At 35.4% G+C, this 20,706-nt stretch overlaps 4 protein-coding genes across 4 annotated transcripts; all 4 read left to right on the forward strand.

Annotated features, from left to right (window-relative positions):
• Positions 1–795: 795 nt before the first annotated feature.
• Positions 796–2,745, forward strand: LOC141526263 (uncharacterized). Its single transcript, XM_074241172.1, has 7 exons — positions 796–1,297; positions 1,466–1,591; positions 1,649–1,757; positions 1,839–1,998; positions 2,054–2,234; positions 2,295–2,435; positions 2,495–2,745. Exons 1-7 carry the CDS (start codon positions 922–924, stop codon positions 2,671–2,673), a joined length of 1,272 nt encoding a protein of 423 aa, XP_074097273.1. The 5' UTR covers positions 796–921; the 3' UTR covers positions 2,674–2,745.
• A 263-nt stretch (positions 2,746–3,008) lies between these two features.
• LOC141526443 (uncharacterized) lies at positions 3,009–5,472 on the forward strand. Its single transcript, XM_074241471.1, has 7 exons — positions 3,009–3,414; positions 3,534–3,662; positions 3,729–3,849; positions 3,917–4,085; positions 4,155–4,335; positions 4,618–4,758; positions 4,836–5,472. The coding sequence occupies exons 1-7, from the start codon at positions 3,045–3,047 to the stop codon at positions 5,132–5,134; spliced, it is 1,410 nt and encodes a 469-aa protein (XP_074097572.1). The 5' UTR covers positions 3,009–3,044; the 3' UTR covers positions 5,135–5,472.
• A 299-nt stretch (positions 5,473–5,771) lies between these two features.
• Positions 5,772–11,113, forward strand: LOC141526441 (uncharacterized). Its single transcript, XM_074241470.1, has 3 exons — positions 5,772–10,393; positions 10,487–10,745; positions 10,812–11,113. Exons 1-3 carry the CDS (start codon positions 5,863–5,865, stop codon positions 10,921–10,923), a joined length of 4,902 nt encoding a protein of 1,633 aa, XP_074097571.1. The 5' UTR covers positions 5,772–5,862; the 3' UTR covers positions 10,924–11,113.
• An 820-nt stretch (positions 11,114–11,933) lies between these two features.
• LOC141526445 (fatty acid synthase) lies at positions 11,934–20,690 on the forward strand. The gene is made up of 8 exons (XM_074241475.1): positions 11,934–12,555; positions 12,625–12,875; positions 12,936–13,167; positions 13,493–14,205; positions 14,412–16,308; positions 16,385–19,647; positions 19,717–19,971; positions 20,058–20,690. The coding sequence occupies exons 1-8, from the start codon at positions 12,360–12,362 to the stop codon at positions 20,490–20,492; spliced, it is 7,242 nt and encodes a 2,413-aa protein (XP_074097576.1). The 5' UTR covers positions 11,934–12,359; the 3' UTR covers positions 20,493–20,690.
• The last annotated feature ends 16 nt before the right edge of the window (positions 20,691–20,706 follow it).

The following is a 20,706-nucleotide window of genomic DNA, read 5'->3' on the forward strand; positions in this document are numbered from 1 at the left end:
GAAAAACTACAAGTGCAATTTTTATTTTATTTTTTTGAAAAAATTTTTTTAATAAAAAAAATTCTTTCAAAACAAAAATTTAATTCTTCTTCTCTACTTGTTTTCTTCATAATCTTCAATTACAGCTCATAGTATCACCGCTAAGTTAAGTAGGCGAATGGTCGCGGCCATGACATTTCACGGGACGCACGAGACCGTATTTATATTACCTTTATGTTTTCTCGGCTGTGTGATATCATATCCAGTATATGTATAATATAATATCACGTGAAAGAGTACTGTGCGCTGCAGACGAGGTAGTTCCTGATTTTCACTTTCTCTAGGAATATATCGATGACCAAGCGAATGTAAGCGAGGTAATATTGCCAATATCCGGGCCCGGTGGCTCATGTGAAAGGTAAATTTTTAAATCAACTGGAAATTGTTTCTTCAATTAAAGATAAATATGTTTAATTTATTTATGCAGGTATTTTTATTTGTCTATTTTTTCTTTTATTTATGTTATGAAATATAAAATATTATGACTATATAAAGAGTTATCTACTTACGTCTGTTTGTTTATAAACTTTAGCGATAATTTATTTTATTTTTGAAAGGCACAATAATTTACTTCACTGAGTATTAATAATAATACCGGTTTAAAGTACAATTTTGTAGAAGATATCAATAAAATCGAACACATATATTTTATTACCGATAATATTCTAGATATAAAACGAGTATTCTCAGTGATCAATGATTAATAAGTTAGATCCGACAAATATTGATAATCATATCATATTAATTAAATGTTAGGTGTACATCAGAATCTTATCGAATGTTCTTAGACAATTAACTTGCAGAGAATTGCGAAATGTCTATTTAGAATGTCGCAACACGTGATACGATTCGAAAGAACTTAGTAATAAATTTAAATTTAAAATGCAAGAAATATTTCTTCCACCGCATGTGTGGGATATGATCTTCATGAATATAAGGAACTCATTCCGGCTGATGAAACTCCGTGAGACTTCAAAAATTTTTAAGGAAATAATTGAGAAGAAATTTGAAAATACAAACATGTGGAAGGTGCTCTGTCCACCGCGGGTTGAAAGTTGGATGCATACTATTTTAAAAATAAAATATCCGTACAGAGAATTTCTTATCAATGACGTTTTGTCTCAGGAAGACTATAAGAAAAATTTTATAAATTACCAAAAATGGCGGAGAGTTGCTAATTTAATAGAACCGAAATTCAATATTGATTTTAGGAAATTTTTCTTCGAGGGTGAAGAAGTAACATGTGTTGATGCGTGCGGTGAGTGTCTTTTTAGAAATATTATTCAAAATTAGGCCCAAGATTTTTGCCCAAATATTTACAAAATATTTTGTATAATTTTTAACAATCAATTAATAATTGTTATTTTGAAATTAATAAAAAAATCCCGACTTTTTTTATAATATTAATTTTGATAATTTAATACAGGAAGGTTCATCATTTTTGGAACAAATCATGGACGCGTTCATTTCTCATTGGTTACAGAGCCAGAAGAACTTATTCTAGTACATAATTTTAAAAAATCTGTAACGGATATAAAATTTTGGTTTACCGGTAATTATTTTTATAAAATGAATTTTAATAAAATAATCTAATATAATTTTATTTCAGATGGAAATATTGTTGTTGTTGCTTTAATTGAAAAGTATTTACAATTTTGGTATTTAAATGAAGCTAGTAAAATTTCAAATTCAATTTGCGAAATGGCTGAGCATTTATGGTAGTTGTAATTCTAAGTAAAAAAAAAAAAAAAAACTTCAATAAAATTGAATTAATAACAGAGTAATTTGTATTTTTGTAGTATCGGTGTGGCCAATCGTCTTTTTGTTGAAAATCAGCTTCTTATAATGGAATATAAATATGAAAACAAACGTGTAATTCCTTCAAGAAAATGCACGATACCGAATGATAATTTTTCGAATAAACCAACATTCCTTTCAATGCACAATCGATCTGATGATGTATGTAAATTTAAACCACATTTAGGTATACTATTACATATTTTTTATTTTACAGCTAATAGTGATGACAGAGATGAACAGAACAATTACAGTATATGAGATTAATTTTCCCGACGTAAATTCTGAAAATGTAGAGTTGAAAAACGTTTATGCAATTAATCATTCTATAATTTCCGATCCAAAAAGTCCCATTATTTCTAGCATACCTATTGAAGAAACTGGATTTTATATTGCGGGTATAAAATTATTTGATTGCACATAAAATCAACTTTCTTAATTTTTAATTATTGTTTCAGAAAATAATATAATAGTTCATTCAAAGTTTCCGGGTCCTGGACGAGATTGGACATCTTTCAGATTAAAAAAATCATTTGAAGTTGATAATATTGTAAACGTTACGATGTTTGCAAATATTTATTTTATATGTTGGGAGTCTGGTAAGATTGACAGCTATTACCTAAATATTATTTATTATCAAATTCTTATTGATTTATAGGAATAATTGATAAAGTTTCTATCAAAAAGCCTCAAGATAAAGAAGACTTTGTAATTAAAAAATTCAAAATTTCATTAGTTTTGGAAAAACCAGCTATCGCTATCCATTTTACAGAGCATGAAGATTATAAGTATGCTATTTTTACTACAAAAACTTCCGCGTATTATTTTACTAAATAATTATTGATTATTATGTGGTAAATAAATAAAAAAAATTGTAGATATTTAAATAAATAAATTACTAATGAAATAATGAAATAATATATTTAATTATTATTTAAAAAAAAACCTTAATCTTCTTTCTAACACAGAATGTATGAGTGTAAATTTTTATCTTAGAACCAGCTAATATTTTAGTAACAAAATTTAAATGACTAATGCCGACAATACTCAAGAAGATGATAAAAATGTTTCTACCAGAATTTTAACGAATGTTCTTATCCATTAAAACATTTGAAACATTATTTATCACATTTAGTCTTTCAGAAAAGGTGCTCTGAGCATAAATAAAAAAATCTGTGATTTTTTTAAAATCCTTTACCTAACATAAAATGTTTGAGAATTACATTACACTTCCGAAAGAAGTATGGTGGTTAATTTTTAACCAATCTAAAAACCCTTTACAATTATTCCGCCTTTGTAGAGTTTCTCGTGACTTTAAAGTCTTAATAGAAGAATACTTTAAAAAAAATGAGATATTTAAAAAACTATGTGAGGGTAATATTGAACTTTGGGCGTATCAAATTATTTCAAAAGTGCATCCTAATAAATTGATAGATTTAAAACGACCTCTATCATCTGAAGATTATGAGGAGGTTTTAAAGTACTATTACAAGTGGCGATCGCCAAAAACCTTCTCAACACTTATAACAGAAATTGGATACGGGTTGAAAGAAGAAATAACATGCACCACTGTCTGGCGTAAGTTTAATTAATAATTTATAATATTTAGCTGTTTTATATATATTTTTTTCGCATTCTTTATTTTATTAATATTTCATAATTAGATTAGCATTATGAGACTTTCCAAATTTTTTTAGGTGACTTTTTAATTGCCGGGTCAACTAGTGGTAAAATATTTTTGTCTGACATCGAGAAAGATCATGACAAAATCGCAATTGGATTTGAAAATAATCACGCTGTAAAGAACTTAAAAGTCTGGCTTGCTGGTAATTGAATTAGAGTATAATAATAATAATAACAATGACAAATAAAAATTGAAATTATTTTTTCAGAGAAAGATCTAGAAGTAGTTGTAGTGCAGTTGAAAAATAAATATCTAAAATTCTTCAACCTTACAACTCAAGACGAAGAACCGCTTCCAACTCTACTGATATATAACGCTACTAATATTTGGTAGATAATAATGAAACTGTATTTTTAAATAATTTTATATGATTAAAATTTTTATTTTAATTCACAGTGTAGGCGTCGATCACCGATTATTTGCTGAAAATCGTTACCATATCACAGAGTACAAATTTAATTCCGGAAAAATAATTTTTCGCAGAACATGTGATGTATCAATTCTTCTAAAACCTAACATTAAATTAGGTTCTAAGCTTCTTACTATGCACAGTGAAGGTGATCTGGTAATTAAAGGAAATATTTTTTAAAAATAATTTACTTTATGACTAGAAAGTGAATAAACTTAATTACAGTTGATGGCGATGATACAAATTGATAATGATGTACACATTTTTGAACTAAACTTCCCCACAGACATTTACGAAGATCCCAAAATGGTGAATCATAAAATTATTAGAATTCTTAATATTTCCGAGTTAATAAACACTATGATATCTGTGATACCTCATAAAGAACTTGAGCTTATATTTTATGGTAAGGGTTGTTTTAAATATTTAAATATTTTAATGACATTAAAGTTAGCTGTCACTTGACAATTTTTTAATTTTTTTTAACAAAAAAATTATTTTTAAAAAATTGCATTTTTAAATTATTAAAATTTCTACAAGCCTATTTTTTTAATAATTTTTTTTTGCTATAATTTATTTGTTAAAAAAAATTAAAACAATTACAAAGTGGCAGCTAAATTTAATGTCATATATTTATACGTTTTTTTAATTACTGTATTAACTATTTAACCAAATAATTCTGCTTTAGATTATAGATTAGTAGCGTGTAGTAGAAAATTTTCAAAAAATAATCAATGTTGCCTAGAATATAAATTACTTGAAATAAAAAATGATTTTATCACCTGCGCGGCAATGTACACGAACATTTTACTACTAGGCTGGAACTCAGGTATGTCATTTATTTAAATTACTGAATTTATAAATTATTTTATAACTGATTCATTAATTGCTTCAAACTTTCGACAGGTTTATTTACCAGAATTTATTTGAATAGTCTAGAAGATTTTTATCATTTCAATAATCCACCACATCCCCTGACTAACACATTTCAACTAAGTTTTGATCCTATTGTCGCCATAAATCTTGGTGAATTTGCCGGTATTTCATATATTATAGTATCGACAAAAAATGTTCAATATTTTATCACTAGTAAAAAATATTCTGATGAGATTTACTTACTCAAATCTATTGATATTGATGATGATGATGATGATGATGATGATGATGATTATCCTCACTTATCAAAAAAAATGAGACTATCATAGTAGATAATCATAAGTTACATTAACTATGACACTAAAGTATGAAGCTACAATTAGTCGACGTTTTAAATTTCTTGATTTTTTTTTTTTTAATAATTAAATTAGAACAAAGAAGTTAGCAGTCAGCTGTTAATTTAAAAAAATTTTTTAATGAATTAATTACAATAAAAAAAATGCTTCTAAAAATTTTCACTATTATTGGAAATTTTTACCAGTTTTTTTTTTTTTTTTTTTTTTTTTATTGTAATTGAATTGTTAAAAGAATAAAAAAAATTGACAGTTGTCAGCAAATTTTAGTATCATAAACTAACCTCGTAAACTTTAATTTTTTTGCTGTCACTTATTTTTAACCACATATTTGTTATTATAACAATGTAATGAGTATGAAAATAAATATTAATTGTAAATTAAATTGTGATTTGTTTGAAGTTTCAATTTTCCCGTTCTTACTGTAATGACAACGACGCGCCGTATAAATATAGTTACCAAAAATGACAAGTAGCGCACTCTGTTGGTGAGTAAATGTACTCGGTGCAGTTGAAAGAGAATTTATCAACGAATATAGTCGTATTTACAAACGACATCTGGACGAATTTGAATTTATATGTAAAATGGAGTTTGTGGTTGTATAGTGTAACGGTCAACAGAGTGATGCCGAGTTTTATTGTGTGACAACAAATAAATGTGTAGTGTAAATTAGTAATAATAATAAATAGTGTTTACGATAAATAATGCTGGCGATACCTACGCAGTCTTGTAAAATGACTAAAGAAAAATTAGAAATGGCATTGCAGTTGAGAAACAAAAAAAAAGACCGTGCTGAGCAACATAAAAAGATGCTGGAGCTTCCGGATTTACCGCGAAGCATTGTAAATAAAAATAATTTCGCTGTGGAGAAGCTGGAATTGTCAACGCAGCTGAAAGAAAAAATGAAAGAGTTGGATGAATATCAGAAAAAAATGCTTCAGCTCCAGGACAAGATAAGTACTAGCACACGATTGACATTGACTAAAGAAAAATTTGAAATTGCAGATAAATTAGAGGAAAAAATGAAAGACTTGCAGGAGTACCAGCAAAAACTTCTGGATCTCCATGAGCAGACCAGCAGAGAAGCTAAAATGATAACTGCGGTAGAATTGCAGCTCGAGGAGAAAGATATTAAACTGGAGGCGTCGATCAAGGAGCGAGACAAGCTGGAACGCGATTTGACAGCCGCTAAATCGGATTTAGCTGCTATCAAGAGGACACTCGAGCTAGAACGTCAAGAGAGAAAAGATTTGGAGACGACGGCTCTGGATTTAATAAAAGGCGCCAAGAGAAAATGGGAAGCTGCTGAAAAGGAAAAAATTGCGAGGCTCAATAAACACATCGAGGTTCAGACGGTGCGTATCACTGAACTGTGCACTAGTAATAATGAAATGAGTTCTAGATTACAGAGGACGCAGTGTGAACTGGAGACGACAAATGCTGAGCTTCATAAATTGAAGGTTTTTCAAATTCAGTACAAAGAATCGCTGGCGAAAACACGAGAACTGAGACGCCAGAGTGTCGCGGGAGTTGAAAATAAACTTGAGGAGATAGCTAACCGTGCTCACAATCAATTGGCTGAGGTGAGAATGAAGCTGGAAATGGAGATCGCTAAAAATAGCGAGTTGGAAAGCGAATTGAGAAACGAGCGCGACTCGAATCATTGTCGCATGTCACGTATAAATGTTGCTCTCGAGCTGGCTCAGTCGGAGCTGAAGGACTGTCAGGAGCAGCTGAGAAGTACACAAGCCATGATACCAGCACGGGATCAGGAAATAGAGACGTTGCGTAAGCAATTGAAGGAAAGAACTCAACACATGCAGAGTGTCAGCGTGACTGAACAGACAGTAAGTAACTTGAAGAATGAAATGACAAAACTCCAGTTGGAAAATGAACAGATGAAAAAACAGCTGGAGAATGCTAAAAGCGATTTGAATGATACTTTGAAGAATTTACGCAAAAGCGAACACTTGGCTTTGGATTTAGAAAAAAAAGCTCAAGACAAAGATGAATTGCAACAGCGTCTTGAAGCTTCGCAAGAGAAAGAGAATGAACAGTTACGTAAGATGGATACACTTGAAGATTTACTTCAACGTCTTCAGCAGAGTGTCTCGAAATTAGAGTCAGAGAACGCCTGTTTGAGACGTTCAACTGACAACTCTAAACCCTCTACCAGTCGTACGTCCGCAGGAGTAACTACTGCTGAAAAATTATCAATTACTGATAAAACGGCGCTGGAGCAGCAAATCGATCGGTTGGAAAAACAGTTACAGGCAGCGAGAGAAAAATCAACGGCTGATCGTGACGCAGCTCGACAAGCGCAACGTGACTTATGGAAGAAAGAAAAGGAATTGTCTGACGCTAATTTAGACAAGCGCATCGCTGTAAGAGAAACCAAGACTGCTGAAGATAAAATAAAGCGACTTGAGGAGGAGAAAGCTAAACTGACAGAGTCGCTGAATAAAAAGTACAAGGAAGAGGAGGAAAAATCCAAGAAATTATTGGTTGAGCTCGAATCTGCTAAAGCATCACTGGCTGAATTCACTCGCGAGTCATCCAGGAATAAATTACAGGCTGACTCAGCACAGCGAGCGCTAACGCAAACTAATAGTCAGATCGAAGAGCTTCAATCATCCAGTGCAGCATTGAGACGCGAGTTGGATGCGACCCGTAAGCAATTACGCACAAATCAGGATCGTGTTGACAGTTTGAATGCCGAGAACAAGCGATTGACTCTGGTAATTTCAAAGCACAATGAAGAGAAATTGGAGTTGGAGGCTAAGTTGGAAAAATTAGAACAAGAAGCTAATGGTTACAAGGTTAATATTGATTTATTGAAAGAAACGTGTACTGTTCTCGAAGAGCAGTTGACTGACTACGAAAGACTGACAAGTGACCACGAGACCCGGGAGAATACCTTGATCCAGGACAAAATGAGGCTTCAGAAAGAGCTAGAGGCGGTAGAACAGAAACTTCGGGAGGCCAAGGCGGTGCAGAATGAAGAAAAGACCAAGAGATTGCTGGCGGAGCGAGCTATCGAACGTCTGGAGTCGGAATCAAGCGACATTGAGTCTGAAAGAAACGGGCTGCATAGTCAGCGCGATCATTACAAAAAAATGGCTCAAGATTTGAATAAACAAGTCGGCGTACTGACAGCCCGCTGCGGTGAACTCCAGTGTGACTTGGCTGAGCTGAAGCGTTCACTGGAGGCTGCGCGAGGTGAGTCCGTCGTCGTAAAGGAAGAATGTTCTCAACATCTTACAAGGCTCCATGAAATGAAGGACATTAATCAGGACTTGATGTCAGATTTGCAGTCTAGTATCGACCAAGGACAGGAATTGAGATTTAGGATTGTGGAGTTGGAGAATGTACTCGACGAAATGAGACAGTTTTACCAAGAACACGAACTTAAATCCGAAGGAACAAGACAACAACAGACCAAACTTATTGATTATCTTCAGCTTAAACTCGAAGAGTGCAGCAAAAAGAAGAAAACTGTTTGTGATAAGATTTTTAAGAGTAAACAGAAAGAAAATATTGTTCCGATTGGCACTGGTATGCCTGTAGGATATCGTGAGCTTGAAAATCAACTCACCAGAGAACGTGCTAAAGTAAAGGCACTTACCGAGCAATTGTTGGCTTACAAAGCCGCAGCGGCTTCATCTGCTCCAGTCTCACCGAGCTCTGGCAGTCCGGAGCCAAGAAAACACACACCTCAGTCTAATACTGAAGAAGAGAATAATCTGTCTAGACAAATGTCCAACCAACGAATCCGTCATAATATTCCTCATCGCTTCAACCTCGAGTTGTCGATGCGAGCTGGAAAATGCGCTGCTTGTCTAGAGCCAATACAATTCGGAAAACGTTCCGCGATTTGCAGCGAATGTCAAATATTAACACACTTGAAATGTTCTTTATTAGTTCCAGCAAACTGTGGCTTACCTGGAGATTTTGCAAAACACCTGGGCAAAACTTGGAAAACTAGTGGTGAAAGTATTTCAACTCTCTGCAGCAGCGTACAGACTCTGACCATCGACAAGCCAGACTTCGGTGAATTTAACCCAAAACATTTACGCAGCAATGAAGGTATAATTGCTGAAAGTTGGGTAAAAATACCTGGCAGAGGAAAAGCGTCGTGGGACAGAAAATATTTGCGCTTAGAAGGAACCAGTCTCTGTATTTATGAACATAAACCAAGTCAAGGCATGGCTCCAATAAGTAAAATGGAGTTGACAGACAAATCGTCGTATGGATTCACCATCACCGAGGAAGTTTCTTCAGCCGAAGTACCAGGAACAGCAAAATCAGATTTACCGTATATAATTCGCGTTGAATCGAATACTTCCAACACTTGCTGGCCGACTTCGCGTCTGGACATAATGGCTCTCAGTCAAATAGAGAAGAAAACTTGGGTTAATGCTCTCAAGTCAATAGCTCATCAAAACGGGACGAGAGAAAACGCTAAAAATGCGATGCTGCAAACGGTCCTGAAATTGGAGAAAAATCGGCTGGATCTAAACTGCATCGTCGAGCTGGAGCAAGAGAACACCCTGCTTATTGGTGCTGAAGAAGGACTCTATTCATATCAACCAGCACACTCAAAGATGCTGACTGCCATACGAGGAGTCAAGCGTGTTCATCAGTTGTCTTTGCACCCACATCTTAATCTCGCGCTGATGATTGCCGGGGAAGATCGGCAACTGGTTTGCTGCGATCTTAGACAACTGAAGAACAATGCAGTCGCTGCTGAGTGCTCAAGACCCGCCATTAGTGTCACGGGTATCCTCACGGGTTCTGATAGCTGCCATTTGTATCAACTAGAAGGAGATGTACTTTGCGCTGCGACAGCTTCCTGCGTTATTCTGCTAAAATGGCGCAGTGACAGCGAGCGCGGTGAATTTATAGCGATCAAAGAAATCGAAACTCAAGAACCTTGCAGCTGCGCTATTTTCACCAAAAGAAATCTCATTGTCGGGTGTCAAAAGTTCTTCCAGATAGACTTGAAGGATTACATGATCGATGACTTCCCTGAGGAAGACGACAGTTCAATAAAAGCTGCTCTTGCTGGTGTTGCTAAGTTGGGAATATTTCCAGTTGCTGTTCTCAATGTTTCAACCTCGGCTCAATCAACGGAACTATTATTGTGCTACAATGAATTCGGAGTTTTCGTCAATGAATGTGGTCAACGAACCCGGTCTATCGATCCTACTTGGAGTCATTTACCTTTTTCTTTCGGTAAGTTATTTGAATTAATAAATATGATAATTAAATTTATATATTTTAATTTATTTTTAATCTATTCCTAATACTTGGTCAATTTGTTTTCAGCGTTCTGCAAGCCTTATCTTTTTATTGCCCACTTTTCGTCGGTGGAAGTTATCAAATTGACACCAGATGCGTTTTCTTCAGCAACAAAGGGTCCAGAGAAAACATTGATTGAGTTGAATAACCCTCGGTACTTAGGATCTGCTGGATCTAAAGGAATTTACTCGGCTGTCAGTAATTCTACGTTGGATATTGTCAAAATTGACGGAGTTGCTTCTATTCTCTCACGGATGAGCGATAGTTTGTCTAGCTTAGACTCCATGTAAGTTTTTTTTTTAATATTTTAATTTGAGATAATTTAAATATTTTTTTTTCGTATTTATTCTAGATGTAATAACGACGAAAGCAGTTCAGAATTCAGCTTTACTCCCAGTCTTCTGGAAACACTCGATAATAATACGAGTAAGCGAGTTCACTTTGCCAATATTTCTAACCGTTAATTTATAATATAAAAAATATAATTATTGGTTTATAAATTAAAATTTAATGGTTTTATAATAGTCATAGATTAATTACTATAATTTCTAATTATAAATTACATTAAGTGTAAACGAGAGTACAAACTCTTGCCATTAAGAGAAAATCACAAATTTAGAAATTAAAGATTAAAAAATAATAATAGTATTAAAATGATCTGACAATACTTTTATTTATTTATAATAAAATTCATTTTTAAAAAATTGTATGTTTAAATAATTCATACATTTTTTAATAAATAAGAAAAAAAAATGTTCATAGACTTAAACTTAGAATATGTACTTATTTTTAAGTAATTACCGCATAATATTTAATTGTCTTACAATGAAAAGTATTTAATATATATTATTTTCTATGTGTTTCAAATTTTGTAATAAAAATTTTTGTATTATTTAAATAAATAAATACAAATGAAATTACTTATTATTTATGATAAATTATTTTTTATTTATTTATTTATAAGGAAATATTTAATATAAAATAACTGCGACTAAATCGTCACTTATAAATGGATATTTAATTAAAAGCTGGCACGACATCCGGCAACTCTTGACACTGAATTTAAAATTGAATATTTATTAAAGTTGGGGTATGGACTTGTCTACACTTTTTTTTAGCATCAGTAAAACTTAAATGTGAGTCAAAAAAATTAATTCAAATCTGATGCGTCTAAGTTCAACGATCCCAATAAATAGCGTCATTGTTTCAATAATAGTTTATTTAGAAATAAAAAAAATTGTTACATTTTAATTTTTTAATAGTCTTCAAAAAAAAAAAAAAAAAAATATATTCATGTTTAAATATTTTTAATTTTTGCAATAATACAAACATTTGTTTAACGAGTCGAGACATGCAAATTAACATATTTTATGGAACAATAGATTAAATTATCTATCGTTCATTAATTGACTCAATAAAATGAATCATTAGACATAAGTAGTTTTGTAAATTTACAAATTTGTTGAATGGATAATACCCATAAATTAAAGTATGATTTTATAATGTTAAATGCTAATAAGCTATGAAATGGACAGAGCTCCAAAGGTTACTTATAAATTAAATAAACATATTTAAATAATTTAGTGTGAAGCAAACAATCCTGTTGACCTGTAACTACCAGGTGGGAGTAACCGCTTTTATAAAAACCCAACCACCTCTTTCTTCTTCACAATTTCAAGTCACCCTTTGTGCAATATTAGCCAGTTAGCAAGTTCTTTATTAAGGATCGCCTTCATTTTTATTCCAATAAAAATTATATCCATCAGAACACACATCCTTATTTCAAATAAATTAATGTGAAGTAAAAAAGTGACACTTAAAATTTTGTTAATGGTGATTTGAGTGTCAGAGACACAAGTGTTTTCTTCAGTGGAATTTGTTTTACCTAGCAAAAGAAAAAATGAAAGATAAAAACCCACCAGAGAGCTCAATGAGCTTCGACCCTTGCTCTCAACGCATGATGGATTCCGGCGAAGAAATCGTAATCTCTGGCATCGCCGGGAGATTTCCGGAGTCTGATAATATGCAGCATTTTCAAGAAAATTTGTTTAACAAAGTTGATCTTGTTACTGATGATGACCGTCGTTGGAAATTAGGTGAGCAAAAATTGATACTCATAATTATATTATATATTCTTCACTCTTTAATTAAATCAATTTTTACAGATCACCCTGAAATTCCGCAACGTACTGGAAAAATAAACAACGTGGGTAAATTTGATGCTTTATTCTTCGGAGTTCATTTCAAACAGACTCATACCATGGACCCGATGTGCAGAATGCTGATGGAGCATGCTTTTGAAGCAATTGTCGACGCTGGTGTCAATCCAAGACACCTGCGTGGTACCAAAACGGGTGTTTTCATCGGCGCTTGCTTTTCAGAGTCTGAAAAAACTTGGTTTTATGAAAAACTTCAGGTAATTTTATGAATAATAAAAATAATTGAATTAAATTGAATAATTTATATTTTCTTCCAGGTAAATGGATTTGGAATAACTGGATGCAGTAGAGCTATGCTTGCAAACCGTCTGTCTTACTGGTTAGGAGTGACTGGTCCGAGTTACACCGTCGATTCTGCTTGCAGTTCGAGTCTCTTTGCTATGGAACATGCTTACCGGGCGATTCGTAACGGACAGTGTGACGCTGCTCTTGTTGGAGGAGCTAATTTGTGTCTTCATCCTTATGTATCGCTGCAATTTTCTCGTCTTGGTAAGATACTTTGTTATCAAACGTTATTATTTAATTAATTAATTAAATAATTATAATTAATTATTATTAAAAAAAAAAATTACAATAATAATTTTTTGATAAATAAGTGGAATTTTTTATAAAAATTTTTTTATAATAAATTCTTCATTGAAAAAAATCCTAGAAATTATCATATGTCCGCTAATTTCAACATCATTGCTACAAAAATTAATCTAGCAGATATTTGACAATTTTAAGAGTTTTAATTTGATTTTAAAAAAAAAAAAAAAAAAAAAAAAAAAACTATAATTATTCTTCAAATTAATAACTAAAAAAAAATCTGTAGGTGTCCTGTCAGCGGATGGTCGTTGCAAATCATTTGACGCAGACGCCAACGGTTATACTCGAAGTGAAACTGTCAGTATAGCCTTCTTGCAGAAAGCTAAAGACGCAAAACGTATTTACGCAACAATAATTCACGGGAAAACCAACTGCGATGGATTCAAAGAGCAAGGAATTACTTTTCCGTCAAGCGCTATGCAGAGCGTGCTTCTCCACGACTTCTACGAGGAATGTAAAATCCCACCGAGCATCGTAAATTACATAGAAGCTCACGGAACTGGTACTAAAGTCGGTGATCCAGAGGAAGTTAATGCAATCGACACTGTTTTTTGTCCCGGGCGCACCGAGCCGCTGAGAATTGGATCCATAAAGTCTAATTTAGGACACGCTGAGCCAGCAAGTGGAATGTGTTCCATCGCTAAAGTGGTGATTGCCAATGAAACGGGAATCATACCTCCGAATCTCCACTATAATCGACCGCGTGAAGGAGTAAAAGCTCTGGAGGAAGGCAGAGTCAAAGTAATAACAGAGCCAACACCCTGGGAAGGCGGATATGTAGGCGTGAGTTCTTTTGGTTTTGGTGGAGCCAATGCTCATATTTTACTTAAATCAAATCCTATTGAAAAAATCAACAAAGGTGCTCCTAATGACGATTTGCCGAGGCTGGTTGTCGTTTCTGGCCGAACTGAAGAAGCCATTGAAGCTCTGCTTAATGATGTATGTATTTATATTAATTATTAAATTTAAAGTACACAGATAAAACAAAAAGGTCAGCTTGAGTCAAGAGAAAAAAAAAAAAATTTTATAACAAGGACAACAATTGTTTAAAAAAAAAATTTCTTCTTTCCAAAAGAATTTTTGCCTTGAGCCAAGCTAATTTTTCTACCAGAGTAGTAATTAAATAATACTCCTTTTTTCTTTAGGTCGAAAGCAGACCAATTGACGTCGAATACGTCCGACTTCTTCAAAATATCTACACCGAAGACATTCCTGGACATTTGTACAGAGGTTACACAATATTAAGCCGCCATATTACAAAAGAGAACCGTATCAGAGACATCGAGCACTACCCAGGTGCTAAACGACCCATCTGGTTTGTCTTCTCAGGCATGGGGTCTCAGTGGCCTGGTATGGGAACTGCGCTTCTCCGGTTTCCAGTTTTTGCCCAAGCAATTAGAAAATGTGACACCGTACTAAAGCCTCGCGGGGTTGACATCTACGACATTCTAACGAATCCAAACAAATCAACCTTTGACAATATTCTAAATTCTTTTGTGGGAATCGCTGCTGTCCAGATAGGTCTCGTTAATCTTCTCACTTCTCTAGGCATCGTTCCTGATCGTATAATAGGACACTCGGTAGGAGAGCTCGGTTGTGCTTACGCCGACGGCTGCTTCACTGCCGAGCAAATGGTCTTGGCTGCTTACTCTCGTGGATTAGCTTCTATTGAGACGAAGACAATCTTCGGATCAATGGCTGCTGTAGGACTGGGCTACGAAGACGTCAAGGATCTCTGTCCTCCGGACATTGAGGTTGCTTGTCACAATGGACCGGAGAGCTCGACGATCAGTGGACCCGCAGAATCTATGAAAGCCTTCGTAGCCAAGCTCCAAGCGAACAAAATCTTTGCCCGAGAAGTTCCTTGCAGCAACATCGCGTATCACAGCCGTTACATCGCCGAAGCTGGGCCTAAGTTGCTGAAATATTTGAAGGAAGTTATCCCAGACCCTAAACCGAGGAGTTCCAAGTGGCTGAGCACTTCGGTACCACGCAGTCAATGGACTACGCCTCAAGCTCGCTTGTCTTCTGCTGAATACCACACCAATAATCTTTTGAACGCTGTTTTGTTCGAAGAAACCGCTAACTTAATTCCCAAAGACGCGGTTACCATTGAAATCGCGCCTCACGGGTTGCTCCAGGCTATTTTGAGGAGATCTCTGAGTCCCAGCGTCACCAATATTCCTCTTACTCAACGTGGTCACAAGGACAACGTTGAAGTTTTCCTCCAGGCGGTAGGAAAAATTTACGACATTGGTTATCTCCCGCAGATCGCCAACCTTTATCCAGATATTAAATTTCCAGTTTCTCGAGGGACTCCGATGATTTCACCGCTGATAAAATGGGAACACTCTGACGACTGGTACGTGACGTCTTACAGAATGCAAGAGAAGATAACTTCAGGAGAACGAACGGTCGAGGTGACTTTGAGCGACGAAGACTATGAGTACATGTCGGGTCATGTTATTGATGGAAGAAATTTGCTACCAGCTACCGGATACCTGGCACTTGTTTGGGAAACAATCGGAATGATGAAAGGAGAATTGTACACCGAAGTGTCTGTAATTTTTGATGATGTTAAATTTCTTCGAGCGACGACTATCCCCAAGGAGGGTATTGTTGAAATAACTCTGATGATCCAGAAGGGTACTGGCAGGTTCGAGGTTGTTGAAGGAGGTGCTGCTGTTGTCACTGGATACGTTCATTACACCAACAAACCAGCACTTGCTAAGCTGAACCCACCCCCACCAGAGGAGGATGAAGAAGAAGAGATGACCGCTAAAGACGTTTATAAGGAACTCAGATTGAGAGGGTATCAGTACAGCGGGTCTTTTAGAGGGATTAAAAGCGCTTCGACAAGCGGAATTCGCGGTAAAATAGCCTGGATAAATAACTGGGTCGCTTTTATGGACAACATGCTCCAGATGCAGATACTTGAAATGGACTCACGGGGATTGTTTGTACCTACAAGTATTCAGAAACTTGTCATTGATACCAAGACGCATTTAAATCAAATTCGTGCTATGCCGGATGATGTTAAAGGTTTGATAATTAATTTTATTATTTTTTATTCACTAAAATTTTTATTTGTTGGTGATTAATAATTACTATTTTGCAGAGTTTCCGGTCTATAGAAACAAAACTTTAGATTTGATAGTAGCAGGAGGAGTAGAGATCCGTGGTCTGAAAGCCAGCGTGATTGGTCGAAGAAAGCCGGCCGGTGAACCTGTTCTTGAATCCTATCAATTCATCGCTCATCGAGATCGCGACGAAATGTCGCTTCAACAAGTCATACGTATAGCTGTTCATCTAGCTTTGGAAAACCATCAAGGAATAAAAGTAAAAACTTTAGAAAGCTTGGAAGCAAATGAAAAATACCCAGTTGAAGATTTATTCACTCCGATTCTTCAAGAAGTACTTGGTGATATTCCTCTTATTCAAGCGTATTTAAATATTCTTACGGAAAATTCATTTGAAGAAGGCAAACTGCCTCAAAATATAAATGTTACTGAAGCCAAGAAGTTGCCACCAGACGCCAATGCGATGATTTTAACTGGTCGTGATCTTTTGACTAAAGAAAAAACCGCTTCTTTTTCTCAGCTGCTGTTTTCTCTCAAAGACGGTGGGTTTATTTTGACCCTTGAATCCAAGAGCAACGACTTCTCCACTGCTGCTAAGCGACACAATCTGGATGTTCTTGTAGAAAAAGTCGTCGGTAGTTCTCTCTGTTTACTTTTGCGGAAACAAAACAAATTGTCAAAGAAATCAATAATTGTAACTATTGACAGCAATTCATTTGATTGGATCGATGAATTGAAGTCAATTCTTGAGAAAGAAAAGGAAGGAGAGATGAGTCACAGCCGCGTAATCTTGATAAGCGAAAAAAGCTTTGAAAGCGGGCTTTTGGGATTGGTCAACTGTTTACGAAAAGAACCAGGAGGTGAAATAATCCGCGGTGTATTAATTCAAGATGAAAAAGCCCCAGACTTTTCGCTATCTTTGCCACTTTACGCGGATCAAATGAAACTAGACCTTGCCCTGAATGTTCTTCGACCAGGCAAGGCTTGGGGCTCTTATCGACACCTTCAACTGCCTGCAGTAGTTCCTCGGCCCGTTCATCATGCTTGGGGTAACCAACTCGTAAGAGGAGACATGAGTTCATTCCAGTGGCTCGAAGGACCTATCCAACTTGGCTTCGAACATCCTGATCTTGTCGACGTCGTTTACTCGGCAATTAATTTCCGAGACATTATGCTGGCCAGTGGTAAGCTTGCTGCAGAAATAGTCGCGACCAACCGGGCTCTAGAGGAATGTTGTATCGGTTTTGAGTACAGCGGTATAGATCGATGTGGAAAAAAAGTAATGGGAATAATTCCATCACGAGCACTTACAAACAAAACTGTTATCGATCGGAACCTCTCGTGGTACGTTCCTGATGGATGGACACTTGAAGACGCTGCTACGGTCCCTTGTGTCTATGCGACTGTTTACAACGCTCTGTATATCTTTGGTAAAATAAAGAAAGGCCACAAAATTTTGATCCACTCAGGATCCGGTGGAACTGGACAAGCAGCCATTACTTTGGCACTAAATGAAGGCTGTGAAGTTTTCACGACTGTTGGTACGCCTGAAAAGCGGAAATTCATCCGGGATAATTTCCCACAAATTCCGGAAGATCATATTGGAAATTCACGTGACACCAGTTTCGAAACGATGATTTTAAAAAAAACAAATGGACAAGGTGTAGACATTGTTTTAAATTCGCTGGCTGATGATAAGCTTCAGGCATCTATTCGGTGTCTTGGAAACTGTGGTCAGTTCTTGGAGATTGGAAAGTTCGATATGGTCAATGACACGCCGATTGGAATGGCAATGTTCCTCAAAGAAATTAGTTTCCATGGAATACTTTTGGACCTGGTATTTAACGCTCCTGTAGAACGTAAGAGAGAGCTGAGAGATTTCCTGCAGAAAGGATTAGATAGCGGTATAATAAAGCCTTTAATGCGAACTGTCTTTCCGAAAGAGAAACTAGAAGCTGCATACCGTTATATGGCAGCTGGTAAACACATTGGAAAAGTTATAGTGAAGGTACTTGACGAAAATAATCGTCAAAATACATTGATACCTGGGCTACCTCGTTATTATTGCTTCGAAAATCGTAGTTACGTTATTCTTGGAGGCCTGGGCGGATTTGGACTGGAGTTGGCTGACTGGCTGGTACTTCGTGGTGCTCGTAATCTCGTTCTTACTTCACGTTCTGGTCTGAAAAATGGTTATCAACGCATGCGAGTACATTTGTGGAAATCGTATGGAGTTAAAGTAGAAATAGTAGCTGGAAAAAATCCCGCTAATCATCAAGAGTGTGAAAACATATTGAAACTGGCTGAAACTCTAGCTCCAGTTGATGGAATCTTTAATCTCGCAGTCGTTTTGAAAGACAGTTTGATTGAGAACCAAACGCCTGATACTTTCAAGGAATCTTTTACAGCTAAAGCTTGGACGACTAAAGTATTGGATAAAGTTTCAAGAATTGTGTGTCCAAAACTTCGACACTTTGTTGTCTTCTCATCAGTCTCTTGCGGACGTGGTAATGCTGGACAATCGAACTACGGAATGTCAAACTCTGTAATGGAGAGAATCTGCGAGAAGCGAGTCGCTGAAGGGCTTCCAGCTCTGGCGGTCCAGTGGGGAGCTGTCGGAGACGTTGGACTAGTCGCTGATATGCAAGAAGACAACAAAGAACTGGTGATTGGTGGTACCTTGCAGCAAAGAATAACCTCATGTTTGCAAGAACTAAATTACTTTCTCATGCAAAGCCATCCCATAGTTTCCAGCATGATTGTCGCTGAAAAACGAGCCGGTGGAGCTGGATCTCTCAATATTGTTGACACAGTACTCAATATCATGGGTGTAAAGGATTTGAAAACTATCAGCCATCATACGTCTCTCGCCGAGCTTGGTATGGATTCAATGATGGCCGTTGAAATAAAACAATCGTTAGAGCGAGAGTTTGAAGTATACCTTACGGCTCAAGACATTCGAGGCCTCAACTTTGTCAAGTTGTTGGAGATGAACTCCATAGATCTCGAAAAGAAAGCCAAGAATCAATCAGCTCCTCGAGATACTGAAATTCTTACAGGAATGAAATTATTCATACGGTTACTAGGAGAGGATGTTGAGCTTTCGGAAACTTGCGTTAAATTACCGACCAAAGAAGAAGCCGGAAGAAATGAAGTATTCCTTATTCCTGGAATTGAAGGGTTTGGATCTGTTTTCTACAATCTTGCAAGTAAAATTAAATCCCCTGCGACTTGCTTGCAATTGCATAACCCCAGCACTGAATATATTTCTATCTTTGATATGGCAAAACAATTATTACCAGTAAGTTTTTATTGTTAATAGCTTATTTATGTAAGGTAATTTTTATAAATTGTAATGAAATTTTTTCAGCACGTTTTAAAAAAAAATAATGGTCGCAGAACCTTTGTAATCGCAGCATATTCATTTGGATCTACAGTAGCAATTGAATTAGCCAGATTACTAGAAGCTGAAGGGTTAATTGGTAGACTGGTACTTATTGATGGTGCTCCTGAGCTCATGAAAGCCATCAAAGATCAACAGCTATCAGCATCCAGCGATGAAGAGCTAGCAACAAATGTTCTCGTGGGTATCATGGATTTATTCGCGCCTTCAATCAGTGGAGAGGTAGCACACTTTCTTTTTATCTACATAAAAATTTTAATTCAAGTTTTTTTTCTTCTTCAGTAAAACTAATTCTAAAATTATTTCAGCTATTCATGGAATTACAAAAGTGTAAATCTGTGGACGAAAAGTTAGATGCATTTGTCCAACGAATACCAGATGAATTATTGACTGTATCTCGGGAAGAACAGCGTAATATTTGTGCAGGGATTTATAACCGATTGATTGCTCTGCAAAATTACGACACCTCAAATCTTGCGCCTTTACGTTCGCCAATTATACTTCTAAAACCATCAATGCCTACTCTAAAATCCGTCAGCGCAGATTATGGTCTCAGTAGTATTACTCGTGAAAACGTCGAAATTCACGTCGTCGATGGCAATCATGTCACGATATTAGATGAACCTAAAATTGCAACAGCTATCAACGGTGAACCTCTGGAAGATGCAGACGCTTTCAAAGCTAAAATTATGGAAGACGGAAAAATCTTAGCTCCCATCACAGATCCGCACTACACTAGATAAATATCTTACTGATTAAATAGTTTATTTCATTAAATTAATCGTTTTATAATTTATAAAGTAATATTTGTACTTTTTTAATATTAATAAAAAGTAATCCCGTGAAAAATATTTAAAAAAGTATCATCATGTAATGATTTTTTTGTTAAAATATTAATTGTATATAGTCATAGTGCAAACCATTTGTTTTTTAGTAGTTATAATTTGAATAAAATGA

Source organism: Cotesia typhae, unplaced genomic scaffold (genome assembly GCF_013202065.1).
Source record: "Cotesia typhae breed Kobodo isofemale line unplaced genomic scaffold, CoteBio_Ctyphae contig_33, whole genome shotgun sequence".
In the NCBI taxonomy this organism is placed as follows: Eukaryota; Metazoa; Arthropoda; class Insecta; order Hymenoptera; family Braconidae; genus Cotesia; species Cotesia typhae.